We start from the raw sequence: 13,040 nt of genomic DNA on the forward strand, positions 1-13,040 counted from the left end.
CAGCCGCCCTTCGCGGCCGCGCCGCTCGACGCCGCGCTCGCCGGCGGCGCGCTCTCCGCGCCGGGCGCGCTCTCGTCGCCGGGCGCGCTCTCGGCCGCGCCGCCGCTGTCGTCCGCGGGCGCCCTCGCGCCGGCGCCCTTCGAGAGCGCGGTCCTCGGCGCGGGCGCGCTCAACCCCGCCGTGCTGTCGGCGCCGCCCATGCTCAGCGGCGAGCCGACGGCGAAGCGCGCGTGCCCGTGAACGATCGCGACGAGCGCCGCGCCTGCCCCCCACTGTCTGTCTGTCGCCGACGCCCTATCCCGCCGGCATCGCTCCCGTCGGGCTACTACAACCCCCCTCCCCCGCGGCCGCGCGGGCGCCCTCGACCCGCCGATCCTGACCCGAGACGCTCGACGCCCCCGCCGCGGTCCCGCGCGCCATGCCTCCGAAATCACTGACTGAATGCCCCACCGACCCCCCACGCTCACAAGACCCTCCGAAACACATGCCCCTCCCAAGGCAGCTCGCCGCTCGGCCCGCCGAGCGAGCTTGCCAATTCCCGACGGCCCCAGCAAAGGGCCGCCGCCCGCTCCAGGGATTGCAACCTCGCTAGTACAACCAATTGACTTCCTTTTGTTTTTGGGGCGCTCTACTAGTAGCGCGGTCGCCGGCCGCGGCGGAGGCGCCGGCCGCGCTTGGAACCGCGTGGGCCCGAGCTCGCGACGTCCGTCGGCGTCGCGCCGTTCCCGGGCCGCTCGAGCTCCTACTAGCGCACTAGACGGCTCTTTTTATGGTACAGGGGGCCGAGCGCTGCCTAGCCGGACGTCGGCGACCGGAGGTCGTAGACGAAGATGGACTCGAGGCAGTCCTGGATGGCGAGGCGGACGCGCTGCATGTCGTCGATGTCGTCCATGTAGTGGCCGCTCTTGGAGAGGGAGATGGTCACGTCCTCGGTCTCGATGCGCCGCGCGAGGCGCACGGCCACGTCGTAGGGCACCTCCTCGTCGTACAAACCGTGGAGCAGCCGCACGGGGCACTGGATGGGCAGGACGCGGTCCGGCCCGTCGAGCAGCAGGTGGTTGTCCTTGGCGTCCTCGATGAGCGCCTTCGTGATCGGGTAGGTCTTGCCGCCCCAGTGGACCTGGTCCATGCCGTCGTCGCCCATGATCTTGTCGATGACGTCCTGGGGCAGCCGCTTGAGCAGGAGCTCCTCCGTGAAGTCCGGGTCCGACGCGAGGCCGACGACGCCGCCGACGAGGTCCGGGTGGCGCATCGCCACGAGGCAGGCGATCCAGCCGCCGACGCCCGCGCCGACGAGCACCACGCGCTTGTGCTCCTCCGGGTTCGCGACGGTCCGGAGCAGCGTGACGGTGTCGTCGACCCACTTCGTGATCGTCGCGCACGCGACGTTGCCCGTGGACCGGCCGACGCCGTGGTAGTCCGCGACGACGAAGGAGAACTCCTTGCGGCGGCACCAGGTCCGGAGCGAGCTCGACATGGCGTTGACCTTGGGCAGCGCCAGAGACGGCAGGAAGACGACGCTGACGGGGTCGGAGACGCTCGGGTCCGGGTGATCCGCGTCGAAGATGATCGTGCTCGACGCATCGCTTGCCGTGAGCTGCAGGTTTCTGCCGGAGGTCTTCCAGTTATCCCGGGAGACGAAGCTCTGGACCTCCTCCACGTCCATGACGGACGCCCGCATCGGTTGCGCGCCGGGCCGCGGCGCCGGCACGAGCGCGCTGGTCTGCGCTGCGAACAGCGCGGCGAGGACGACGCGCATGGTGTCGAGTTCTGCACGCCACCGGCGAGCGCGTCAAACCGAGCTGCCGCTGATCTTGGTTGAAGCCTGGTTGCCGTTCGCCCAGCCTCTATCCGCTCTAGATTGACTAATATTTTAGCTCGTAGCTATCCAAGATCTTCCGGAGCTTCTTGTGGTCGCCAAAGTGGGGAAGGGAGCGCCTGAATGCGATGACGGCAGCTTCCGAAGTCACTGGCAAAAATACCCTTTTCCCCGGCACATATTCACCGAGATATTCCTCCTCATTCGAGTCCCGAGTTCTGGAGATCCACTCTTGCGAGCCATTAAGTTCGAAGCTTGGATTCATGTCAACATAATCATTGTCGAATCGAAACTGCATCAAATTGGGGCAGCCGTGCGCAAGGGCGTCGAGATGCGCATCCGTGACATATATAGATAAATTTGAAAAAAATGAGATTTCAAACGAGAGTGAAATCAGATTCGGAACCTGTGCCGCGATTGCCAAGATTGAAGCCGAGATTGAAGCCGCGGTCATGGCATTGCGCCCAAAATACAGGCTCACGTCGGGTAATATTCTCCATGTCGGCAGGAATGCGGTGACACTAGCGTCCGTGACATTCGGACAGTCGCAAAGACGCAAATCACGGATCGGACAGTCAGCCAGCGCAATGAGAGCGGCGTCCGAGATCGGCGAGCGTTGCAGCTCCAGAGCGCGAAGCAATGGACAGCTGGACGCAGGCGGCGCGGGAGCTCCGCGACGCACGGTCCCGGCTCGACCGGGCGTGCGCCGCCGCGCGGGCCTCGTTCTTCGATCGCGCGACGGCCCGCGTCGACGCCAAGCGCCGACGCCGGAGCTGAGTCTGGAGAAATCGCAGCGGGCAACGTCGGCCCTGGCAGTCGGCCCCCTGCTACGGTATGCTCCCCCGTCTGGACCTCGCGGCCTCCGAGTGCGCAGCGTCCCCGATCGAGAGCCAAGCTCCGCGGGCCGCGTCAGGAGCCAAGCTCCGCGCCAGGGACGTCTGGGCCCCTGCAACAGGGACGAACCCGGCCCCTCAAAAGGAGCCCCCCCGGGGCCCGGTGCGGCTTCAGTGGGCCCCCCGGTGCCCGCGCCCGCCCAAGGCAGGCGCGTAGGCGGGGTGCGTCGCCTAATGCGCTAGAGAGAGAGAGCTGCACCACCTCCTGCATCGAAAACTAAAATCGCGGGCGTGCTTTTTTTTCGCTCAGCTGGATTGGGCATTCTCTCGAACTGCGGCGGCGCCGGCGCCCGAGAATGATGCGCGTATTCGCTCTCCTCTTCGCCGCGGCCCACGCGCGCGTCGCGCGGCTCCTCGACGAGACGGGCGACGCCGCCAGCGCCTGCGCCGGCCCCCAGACCTACGGGGAGCTCGTCGACATGCTCGTCGGCCAGAGCAGCGGCTACGACCCGCTCATGCGGCCGACGCTCGCGACGACGCCGCGCGGCGAGGCCGCCGCGGCCGACAGGGTCGGCGTGCAGATCAGGATCGATGCGATTCAAAAGGTCTCCACGTCGCTCAAGTTCATGGAGCTGCGGGGTGAGATGGAGGTCTGGTGGAACGACCCGCGCCTGGCCTTCAACGGCACGGCCGACGGCGGCTGCTTCGATGCCATGGTCCAGCCCGTGCCCGTGTCGTTGTCCGGCCAGGCGCCCCTGTGGCTGCCCGACGTGCGCCTGACCAACGCGGTGCAGCAGATCGTGAGGACCGAGGAGCGCATGTACGGCATCGCGTGGACGTCGTCCGGGGGCGTCATCCTTCGCACGTCCTTCGTCACGGCCTTCGACTGCGCCTTCTACCTCGCGCGCCTGCCCTTCGACGAGCACACGTGCGCCGTCGAGGTCGCGTCGTTCGTCAACAACGCGCACGAGGTCGTCATCGACAACGGCGGCACGCCGGCCTACGACCGCACGGGCGACCTCGACACCGTGGAGTTCTCCGTCGACGACCTCAACGCCCGGCACGACTACCGGTCCCGGGGCCGCCACGCCGCGGAGCAGCCCTACGACTTCCTCGTCATCGAGGTGAAGCTCCGCCGCAAGGTCAACTACTACCTCACGACGACGATCATCCCCATCGTCGCGCTGCTCCTCGTGTCCTTCTCCGGCTTCTTCATCGACCGCAAGTCGGCGCCCGCGCGCGTCGCCGCGGCCGTCATCCCCGTGCTCTCGTGCCTCACGCTGCAGAACGGGCTCTACTCCACGGTGCCGCGGATCTCGTACCGGTCCGTGCTCACGGACTTTTGCTTCTCGACGCTGCTCTTCCTCTGCCTGAACCCGATCCAGTACGCCTTCGTGTCCCTGTGCATGATCCGCGAGGACATCGCGAAGCGGCGGCTGAAGAACTTGCGGCGGCTGTGCCTCGAGGCCGAGGAGAACGCGCGGAGGCACCGCGAGTACGAGGCGCTGCGGAACAAGGCGGACAAGAGCGACGAGGAGCGCGCGAAGGAACGCGAGCTCTCGCAGCTCCTCGAGCGCGAGGCGGACCAGGAGCTCCAGCTCGCGGAGGCGAACCAGTCGCTCGCCGTCGTCTTCCAGCAGGAGGACGAGGACGAGGAGGCCGCGGCGGAGTCGGAGGCCGCGGCGGAGTCCGGCGACGCGGCGGGCGACGGCCGCTCCCCCGCGAGGCGCAAGCACTCCATCTTCGGCATCGACGTGTCGCCGCCGGCGGCCCTACTCAACAGCTCGGGTACCTTTTATGAAACGCGTCACCACCACAAGGTGTCGACGTTCTTCAACATCAAGAAGGAGCGCGTCAGGGCAGGAAAAGGGTGATTCGACGTCGCTTCAACGTGGGTGTTCCGCGCGCGCGCGTTTCAAAAACAGCACCCACGCTTCGAGAGCGCTCCGAGAGATGATCGCTCGTCCAAAAATTAGCCGAAACGAGTGGAAATCGACCGAGATAGGAGCCTTTGAAGTTGGGAATTTCGCACCCTTTTCCTGCCCAGGAGCGCGTGTCGCTGAAGCGCAAGTCGTCGGTGCTCGAGACGCTCAAGGACGCGCGCCTCGAGGAGGTCGAGGAGGACTTCGCGAACGGCAACGAGAAGACGATGGCCGACCGCATCCTGAAGCACCTCTTCAACACGCTGGACCACTCCAAGGACGGCCAGCTCGACCCGGGCGAGATCCAGTACGCGATGCGCTACTTCGGCCACTACGTGTCGCGCGCGCAGACCATGGAGCTCATCGCGCGCGTCGACAAGGACGGCGACCGCCAACTCGACTACGAGGAGTACCAGCGGCTCATGTTCATGATCGTCACGGACTGGGAGCACGTCCAGCCCCACGAGGACTTCAAGTTCAGCATGCGGAGCCTGTCGCCCGCGGAGCTCACGGACCACCTCTTCCAGCTCCTCTACCTGCCCCTCTACGGCGTCTGCGTGCCCCTCTTCTTCTACGTCCTCTACTACGGCTTCAACTACTACCCCAAGGAGAAGCCCTGAGCGTAAGGGCGCGGGCGACTTTGGTGGCGGGGGGTCGTTTTTAGCCCGCGCCTACTTGGGCTTCGCGGTCTCGACGGCGGTGAGCGCGCGCTGCACGCTGGGGTGCGTGTGGTCCTCGTAGAGGACGAGGCGCGGCTGGAGATGGGCCGCGCCGCAGGCCTTGGCCGCGTCGGCCCAGGTCACCGCGGCCGTCGGCGCGTCCGCCGCGGGCTCGTCGCCCTTCTTCGACCGCCGCGCGCGCGGCGCGAGGACGCCCGGCAGGCGTTGAAGAAGAGGAATTTGCTGTGGTCCGGCGACGTAGTGCTGGAGGCGGTGGCAGTAGCAGACGCACGCGTAGAGCTAGATGGGCTCCGCGTCGTCCGGAGCGAACTCGAGCACGAGCGCCTAGATGGACGCGCCGTCGAAGGGTCCGCGGCCAGGCCAGGTCCAGGGCGATGACGGCGGCGCCGCGGCGACCGCTCGGCCGCGGGCTCGCCGGCGCGGCCGGCGTCGCGGCGGGCGGCGGCGCCGCGAGGTTCTTGGCCGCGGCGGCGCGGCGCGGCCGCGCGGGCTCCGCGCGGCCCCGGACGCGCGGCGACGCGTCGGCCGCCGCCGCCGACGGCGCCTCGAGGGCGTCGCGCAGGAGGCGCCGCACGTCGCCGGCGTCGAGGAGGTCGCCCTCGAAGGGCACGGGCGCGATGCGGTAGATGTCCGCGAGCGCGCGCGCCGCGGGCGGCATCGACGGGTGGTCCAACGCCGCCTGGACGGCGCTCAGCGCCTCGGCGGCGTCGCCGTAGCCGTGCTTGTCCGCCTCGGAGGCGAAGGCCTCCGCGAGGTGCTCGGGCGACACGGCGTCGACGGCGCCGCCGCCGGGGCTCGGCGACGGCGACCGGTCGTCGGACCGCGCCTTCTTCGCCGCCGGCTCGTCGCCGTCGTCGTCGGCGTCGGCGGCGCCGTGGGCCCGCAGCGTCGCGCGGTAGTCGCGCCACGTCGCGACGAGCGCGTCGATCTTCTTCGCGCCCGGCGCCTCCGCGCGCCAGCTCGCGGCCGGCCCGTCGAGCACGCCGGCCTCGACGGCGGCCTCGAAGCACGTGTGCCAGCTCCGCGAGTGCCAGAGGACCTGGAACGCGCAGGAGAGCCAGCAGGACCGCGCGCGCGGGTTCGCGAACGTCGCGTGGACGTACGAGCTCGGCTCCTCGCCTGGGCAGCGCGAGGGTGATTCAACGTCGCTTCAACGTGAGTGTTCCGCGCGCGCGCGTTCCGAGAAAAGCATCCACGCTTCGAGGCCGTTCCGAGAGATGATCGCTCGTCCAAAAATCAGCCGAAACGAGTGGAAAACGGCCGAGATCGGAGCCTTTGAAGTTGGGAATTTCGCGCTCTTGTGCTGCTCGGCTCCTCGCCGGCGGCCTTCCGCGCGGCCGGCGCGCCCGGCTCGGGCGTCGCGGGCCGGTCCGCCGCGTCGGCGCGGTCCACGGTGAGCTGCAGGGCCGCGACGTAGGCGTCCGCGCGCGACGCGTCGAAGCCGCAGAGCCCGAGCTCGCGGCGGAGCGCGTCGACGTCGGCCCTGCGGCCCGCGACCGCGGGCGCGTGCGCGCGGCCGGGCAGGCGCTTCGCGTCGCCCCAGGCCCGCAGCGCCGCGACGAGGCGCGCCTCGAGGTCCGGCGCGACGCAGACGGACGGCCGCGGCTCGCCGTCCTCGTAGAGCTGCTTCGCGCCGTCGCGCGAGTGGAGCACCGAGTAGCCCGCGCGCGTCAAAATCTCCTCGTCGCCGCTCGCGCGGATGACGGCGGCGACGGGCAGCCAGGCGCCCGGGGGCGCGCCCGCGCCCTCGGGCGGCGCGGGCACGACGATCGCGTCGCCCTCGAGGAGCGACGCGACGATGTCGCTGCTCTCGGACGCGGCCGAGCGCACGTGCCACCGGTCGAAGAGGCCGCCGAGCGTGAGGCGGTAGACGCGGCGCGTCGCGACGTGCGTCGCGAGGTGCTCGTCGTCCTCGGCCGCGCGGCCCCGCGTGTCCTCGCCGATCGCGCCGACGCGGCCCTCGCGGCCGTTCACGCGCCGCGACTTGACGAACGCCACGACGTCGCCCTCGCTGCAGAAGAAGTCGCGGCCCTCGATGGCGCCCTGGCGCACGGACGTCTTCGCCCCGGGCCGGAAGTAGGTGTAGGGCGCGAGGCCGCTGCCGGGCTTCCAGGACCAGCCGACCTGCTTCAGGCGCCCCCACATGATGTTGAACGGGAGGTCGTGCCTGCGGGCGCGGGGGTGCGGGGCGGCGGGGCGCGCGGACGCCGGGGGTCGTACAGCTCCGTATAGACGCCATTGGAGTTGAGCATGGTCCGCCGGGCGGCGCGGGCTATGGCCTCAGGCGCAGGCTTCGGCGGAAATCGATCGATGCGGCGCCCCGGACCTTCGCGTGGCTCTTTTGCTGCAACGACTGGTGGTGATGCTTGTTCCTGGGGTCGCGCGCGTCCCCCCGAGGTGGCGGGGAGGCCCAGACTCTATTAGCCTTGCTGCTCGAGCGAGCTGCGCCGGAGATGCCGTGCGACGAGGGCCACGGTATCGGCAAACTTCATCCGCGAGTGGTGCACCGGCACGACCGGCCTGTATCTTCGACCGCCTCGCGGCGCTACGACGCGTGGTGCGTAGCACGTCGCTGCTTCCGGGGACTCGTCCGGGCAGCTCCACGCCACCCCGAAGCGACCCGCGGCCGTCACCCGGCGAGAGCCCCACACACGAGCCGGAACCCCGCGGCGAATCTCGAATCTGGACACAAACACGCGCCGTCACCCGGCGACAACCCGGCGGAAGCCAGAGCCTGGACACGACTACATCTTCCGGACGATAAGAAGCTTACTTGTTAGGCCGAGGCCGTCGCGGGCGGCGTGGCGTCCGCGGGCGGCGCGAACTCGAGGCGCTCGACGTCGAGCGTCGCGAGGTCGAGGAGGCAGCAGACGCCCGTCGTCGCGAAGGACGGCAGGGCGACGACGCGCGCGGCGCGGGACCCGTCGGGCCGGACGGCCGCCGACGTCGCGAAGGCCGGCGCGGACCCCGCGAAGAGGACGTCGGGCGCGTCGTCGATGACGAAGGGGTCCGCGTCCTGGAACGGGTAGGACGGGAGCGTGTCCGGCGCCGTCGGCGCGAGCACGCGCCACCAGAGCGTGTCCTCGAGGCAGGCGAGGTAGGCGTCGTCGTCGCCGTCGACGTGGCGGTCGACGCACGACGCGCCGTCGTTGAACGCCCGCGTCGCGCCGCGGTCCGCCGCCGACGCCGCGTAGTCCGCGTGCTTGAGCATGTCCTGCACGGGCTGGCCGCTGTGGCCCAGGAACAGCTTGCCGCCGACCTCGCACTCGTGGGGGTTCGGCGCGGCGACGAACGTGTCGCCGTAGCGGTTCGCCGTCGGCAGGAGCAGCGGGTGGAGCGGCTGCTGGGGCATGGTGAACGACGTCGGGTCCGCGGGCCCCGGCATCGCGTCCGTGGGCGCGAGCGCCGCGAGGCGCGCGAGCATGACGTCGGCGACGCGCACGGGCGCGAGCGCGGCCTCGGACGCCGCGTCCTTGGCGCCGCCCTTCGACGAGCCGTTCGGCGGCGTCAGCGCGCGCGCCGTCCGGGCCTTGGCCGCGGCCTCGGACGGGTCCATGCAGACGACGTCGCCGGCGACGACGACGCGCGCGACGCGCCGCGCGACGCCCGCGTCGCCGAGCGCGCCGCTGAGCCACTCCGTCAGCAGCGCGAAGCGGCCCGCCGCGGCGGTCTCGTCGCGGACGTCCGCGGCGCAGGGGCCCGCGAGCAGGAGCACGAGGGGGCTCTCGTCGGCGTCGTCCATGGGCGCCGGCGCGTCGCGCGGCGGCGCGTAGCCGCAGCCGCAGTAGTCCGCGGCCTCGAGCTCGCCGTCGCCCGTGACGCGGCCGCGGACCGCGACGATGAGGCCGGTCGCCATCGTCGCCGCGGGCAGCGGGCTCGCGGCGCCGACGATCTTCACGCGGCCGGACTCGTCCTCGAGGACGATGGCGTCGTCGGCCGACGCGTACGACTCCGCGGCGTCGGCCGCGGCGTCCGCGGCCTCCGCCGCGGCGAAGAGGTCCTGGTACTCGGCGAGCACGTCGGGCCGCTTCGCCATCTCCTTGAAGGCCGTGCCGACGATGGCGATCTCCGCGCCCTCGTCGAGGCCCGCCGCGTCGACGACGCGCTCGACGACGCTGACGCCGGGCCACTTCCGGCGCGCCGCGGCGGCGACGTCGCCCTTGAGGGCTAGGGAGCGCTTGTTGTAGAGGTGGCTAAACCTAAAAAGCACGGCGTTCTCATTCCGTTTGCGCGCGCGCGTTCCACCCAAAAAAGTCCCCAAATCACTCGAGAATCGTCCCGGCCACAGGACGCTGGGCTGTCACTGCTGCACGTAGCTTTTTGACCCGTTCGCCACGAGGAAGCGCTGGGTCGACGCCTTATCGTACGTCGTCGTCATACGCTTGAGCGCGGGCGCGGGCGCGTCGCTCATGGTCTCGACTTGCGCCGCCATCGGAGAGCGCTCGAGCCTCGTTTGAAAACCGATCCCCGGCCAACCACCCGACGCGCGATTGACCCGTCTTACGGCGCCGCTGTCGGGTCATACGGACTCCCGGGCTTCCCAAAGGCCCGCGGCTCGTTTTTGTTGAGGCCGTCGAGCGCGGCCATGGTGGCGTCGTCGATACTGAAGCCGAAGAGGTCGCAGTTGGCCTTGACGCGGGCTTCGGACGTCGACTTGGGCAGGATCGCGTAGCCCTTCTGGAGCGCCCACCGCAGCAGCACCTGCGCCTGGCTCACGCCGAGCTTCGCCGCGGCCGCGGCGATGACCGGGTCCTCCGTGCGGTCGGCCTTCGCGGACTGCATGCCTTCCCGCCAGTTCGCGAGCGGCATCAACGAAGAGTAGGCGATGCACGCGATGTTTTTGCGTTTCATGTAGGCCAGAAGTTCCGGCTGCTGGCAGTAGGGATGGATCTCCAGCTGGTTCGCCGCGGGCCGCTCGAGCCCCGCGGCCTCGAGCTCCTCGAGGTGGCGGACGCCGAAGTTCGAGACGCCGATGCTCTTGACGACGCCCTCCTTCTTGCAGTCGACGCACGCGCGCCACTGCGCGAGCCGCGTCTCGGGGCCGCCGCTGAACGGTCCGTGGATGAGGTAGAGGTCCGGCGTCGCGCCGAGCTTCTCCTTCGAGGCTTTGCACGCGGCCACGGTCGTCTCGTAGGTCTTGGGCGTCTGGCCCCAGTCCGGGTTGCCGGGCCACAATTTTGTGGTGATGTAGATCGGAGGCTTCCCCGCCAGCGCCGCGCCGACGCCCGCTTCGTTGTCGTAGCCCTCCGCCGTGTCGATGTGGGGGTACTGGTTGTCGAGGGCGAGCGTCACGCAGGCGCCGACGTCCTCGTTCTTGACCTGGTACGTGCCGAAGCCGATGACGGGCATGCTCGTGCCGTCGCCCAGCGGCATGCGCGAATCCATGCTGAGCTGCGATTGGCGCGAGAAGAGGCTGCCCATCTGCTTTTCGTCGACTGCAATGCGCCTGTTGTGGTCAGTGCTGAAGCAGAGCTCTGCTATGGGCTGCGCTCGAATCGCAAAAACAGCGCTCGTGCTCGGCGTGCTCGGCTGTAGCGTGGCGCTGCAGTCGCCATCGCGATGCCTGCGCAGCCGCGCGCTGCAAGCACCATGCCGGCGCAGCCGCGCACGACTGCTCGCGACGAACGCAGCCATCACGACCGATGCCCAACCGCCGTCCACGGCGACGCTCGCGCGCTTCGCGCTGCCGACGCTCGGCGCCTGGCTCGTGAGCCCGCTGATGTCGCTCGTCGACACGGCCGTCGTCGGCCGCTCCGCCACGGCTTTAGAGCTCGCGGCGCTCGGCCCCGGCACGATGGTCGGCGACTCGCTGGCCTACTTTTGCTCCTTCCTCTCCGTCGCGACGACGAACATGATCGCGACGGCGCGCGCGGAAGACGACGACCCCGCGCCCATCTTCGGCACGGCCGTGCGACTGGCCGTGCTCTGCGGCCTCGCGAGCGCCGCGGCCCAGATCGCGGGCGGCCGCTGGGTGCTCGCCAGGTACACGGCGGCCGAGAGCGCGGCCGTCGTCCAGCCGGCCTACGAGTACGTCCGCGCGCGGGCCTGCGGCGCGCCGTTCGCGCTGCTCATCAAGGTGTCGATCGCGAGTCGCTTGGCGGCGAAGGACGCGGCGACGCCGCTCGTCGCGGTCGCCGGCGCGGGCTTCCTGAACCTCGCGGGCGACCTGCTCTGCGTGCCCGCCTTCGGCGTCGCCGGCGCCGCCTGGGCGACGGTCGCCAGCGAGGCCGCGTGCGCGTGTTTCCTGCTCCGGCGCTCGCGGCTGCCCGGCGGCGCCGCGCGACGGTTGCTGCCGTCGCGCGCCGACGTCGCGCAGTTCGCCGTCTTCGCGAAGCCCCTGCTCGTGACGCTGGCGGGCAAGATCGCGACCTACTCGTCGCTCGCGCACGTGGCGACGGCGGCGGGAGTCGCGTCGACGGCGGCGCACCGCGTGCTCATGTGCGTCTACTGGTTCTTCTGGCGCGTGCTCCGGCGTCCCATCTTTCTCGAATTGACGTTTCACCGCGCCGCCGCGTAGGCCCTTCGGCGAGGTCTTCTCGCAGGTCGGCCAGGCGTTCCTGCCCGGCGAGCGGCGCGGCGAGTGGCCGCTCGTGCGGCGCCTGCTGGCCGGCGGCGCCGTCGTCGGCGGCGCCTGCGCGGCGGCGAGCGCGGCGGTTCTACTTTACGCTCCGGGCCTCTTCACGGCCGACGCCGCGGTCGTATCGCGGCTCCGCGTGCTCGCGGGGCCCGCGGCGCTTTGCGTCGCGTGCCTCGCGCCCATGTGCGCCTTGGAGGGCGCGCTCCTCGCGACGCGCCAGCTGTCCTTCCTCTCGGCCTTCTACGCCTCCAACGCGGCCGCCATGGTCGCCGCGTTCGCCGCGGTGGAGCGCCTCGGCCTGGGCCTCGGCGCCGCGTGGTGCTGCATGTTCGCGTTCCAGGGCGTCCGCCTCGCGACCTTCGGGCTCCGGCTGCGGCGCGGGGTGCGTTCTAGTGAGACAGGCTAGGTACTAAACTATAGCGCGAGCGAAGCATCTCGGGCTCGGGCGACGACGCGGCGTAAAGATTGTTTAGGCTATTATACTCGCGCGTCGAGGAGCGCGAGGCACTCTATAGCGTGCTCGTAGCCGAGGTCTGCGAGGCCCTTTATAGCTTCCTCGTCGCCCTTGGCAGCGGCGCGCTTAAAGGCCTGCTCGAACCAGTATCTTTCTCCTCGCGCGTCGAGGTCCGCGAGGGCCCGTATAGCATCCCCGTCGCCCTTGGCAGCGGCGCGCTCGAACCAGTATCTGGCTTTGCCGGGGTCGAATTCCGTGCCTTCTCCGTCCCTGTAACAGCAGCCAAGGTTGAACTCTCCAGCGGTACGGCCTTGATCCGCCGCGAGCGCGTAGTACCGGAACGCTTCTTCAAATCTCTTCTCAGCATCAAGTAACATCGCTAAATTGAATTGCGCGAAGGCTTCGCCCCGATCTGCGGCCGCACGATACAGCCGCTCCGCCTTCTTCTTGTCCAGTTTGATGCCACTCCCATTCTCGTACAATGACCCAAGGTTATTCATCGCCATCACGTCCCCGAGCTCCACGGCGCGCCGGTAAATCTTCGCAGCTTTCTTATCGGATTTCACCACCCCCATCAGACCGCGGCGGTACGCGTCTCCCAAAGTCGTAATCGCTTCCGGCACCTCGTTTTCCACATGGCGGCGAAGACGCGCGAGTCTTTCCGCATTGGTCTTCTCGTGCGGTAAGCGACAGAGGGGACACGCGCCGATGCCGACCCTGTCCTGGCACGATTGGCAGATCTTTCGGCAGCAACA

At 69.7% G+C, this 13,040-nt stretch overlaps 5 protein-coding genes across 5 annotated transcripts; 2 read left to right on the forward strand and 3 right to left on the reverse strand.

Annotated features, from left to right (window-relative positions):
* Positions 1–786: 786 nt before the first annotated feature.
* Positions 787–1,759, reverse strand: HDR3 (hypothetical protein; the record flags this gene model as incomplete). The annotated part of the gene is made up of 1 exon (XM_009041086.1): positions 787–1,759. One exon carries the CDS (start codon positions 1,757–1,759, stop codon positions 794–796), a length of 966 nt encoding a protein of 321 aa, XP_009039334.1.
* Positions 1,760–3,008: 1,249 nt separating this feature from the next.
* AURANDRAFT_65912 (hypothetical protein) lies at positions 3,009–5,194 on the forward strand (the record flags this gene model as incomplete). The annotated part of the gene is made up of 2 exons (XM_009040975.1): positions 3,009–4,505; positions 4,700–5,194. 2 exons carry the CDS (start codon positions 3,009–3,011, stop codon positions 5,192–5,194), a joined length of 1,992 nt encoding a protein of 663 aa, XP_009039223.1.
* A 4,560-nt stretch (positions 5,195–9,754) lies between these two features.
* On the reverse strand, positions 9,755–10,639 carry AURANDRAFT_59251 (hypothetical protein; the record flags this gene model as incomplete). The annotated part of the gene is made up of 1 exon (XM_009041085.1): positions 9,755–10,639. One exon carries the CDS (start codon positions 10,637–10,639, stop codon positions 9,755–9,757), a length of 885 nt encoding a protein of 294 aa, XP_009039333.1.
* A 283-nt stretch (positions 10,640–10,922) lies between these two features.
* On the forward strand, positions 10,923–12,039 carry AURANDRAFT_2379 (hypothetical protein; the record flags this gene model as incomplete). The annotated part of the gene is made up of 2 exons (XM_009040965.1): positions 10,923–11,704; positions 11,772–12,039. Coding segments are annotated over 2 exons (1,050 nt in total), but the record flags the coding sequence as incomplete, so codon positions are not given.
* Positions 12,040–12,473: 434 nt separating this feature from the next.
* AURANDRAFT_5192 (hypothetical protein) lies at positions 12,474–12,899 on the reverse strand (the record flags this gene model as incomplete). Its single annotated transcript, XM_009040971.1, has 1 exon — positions 12,474–12,899. A coding segment is annotated over one exon (426 nt), but the record flags the coding sequence as incomplete, so codon positions are not given.
* Between the last annotated feature and the right edge of the window lie 141 nt (positions 12,900–13,040).

Source organism: Aureococcus anophagefferens (assembly GCF_000186865.1).
Source record: "Aureococcus anophagefferens unplaced genomic scaffold AURANscaffold_18, whole genome shotgun sequence".
Classification (NCBI taxonomy): domain Eukaryota; class Pelagophyceae; order Pelagomonadales; family Pelagomonadaceae; genus Aureococcus; species Aureococcus anophagefferens.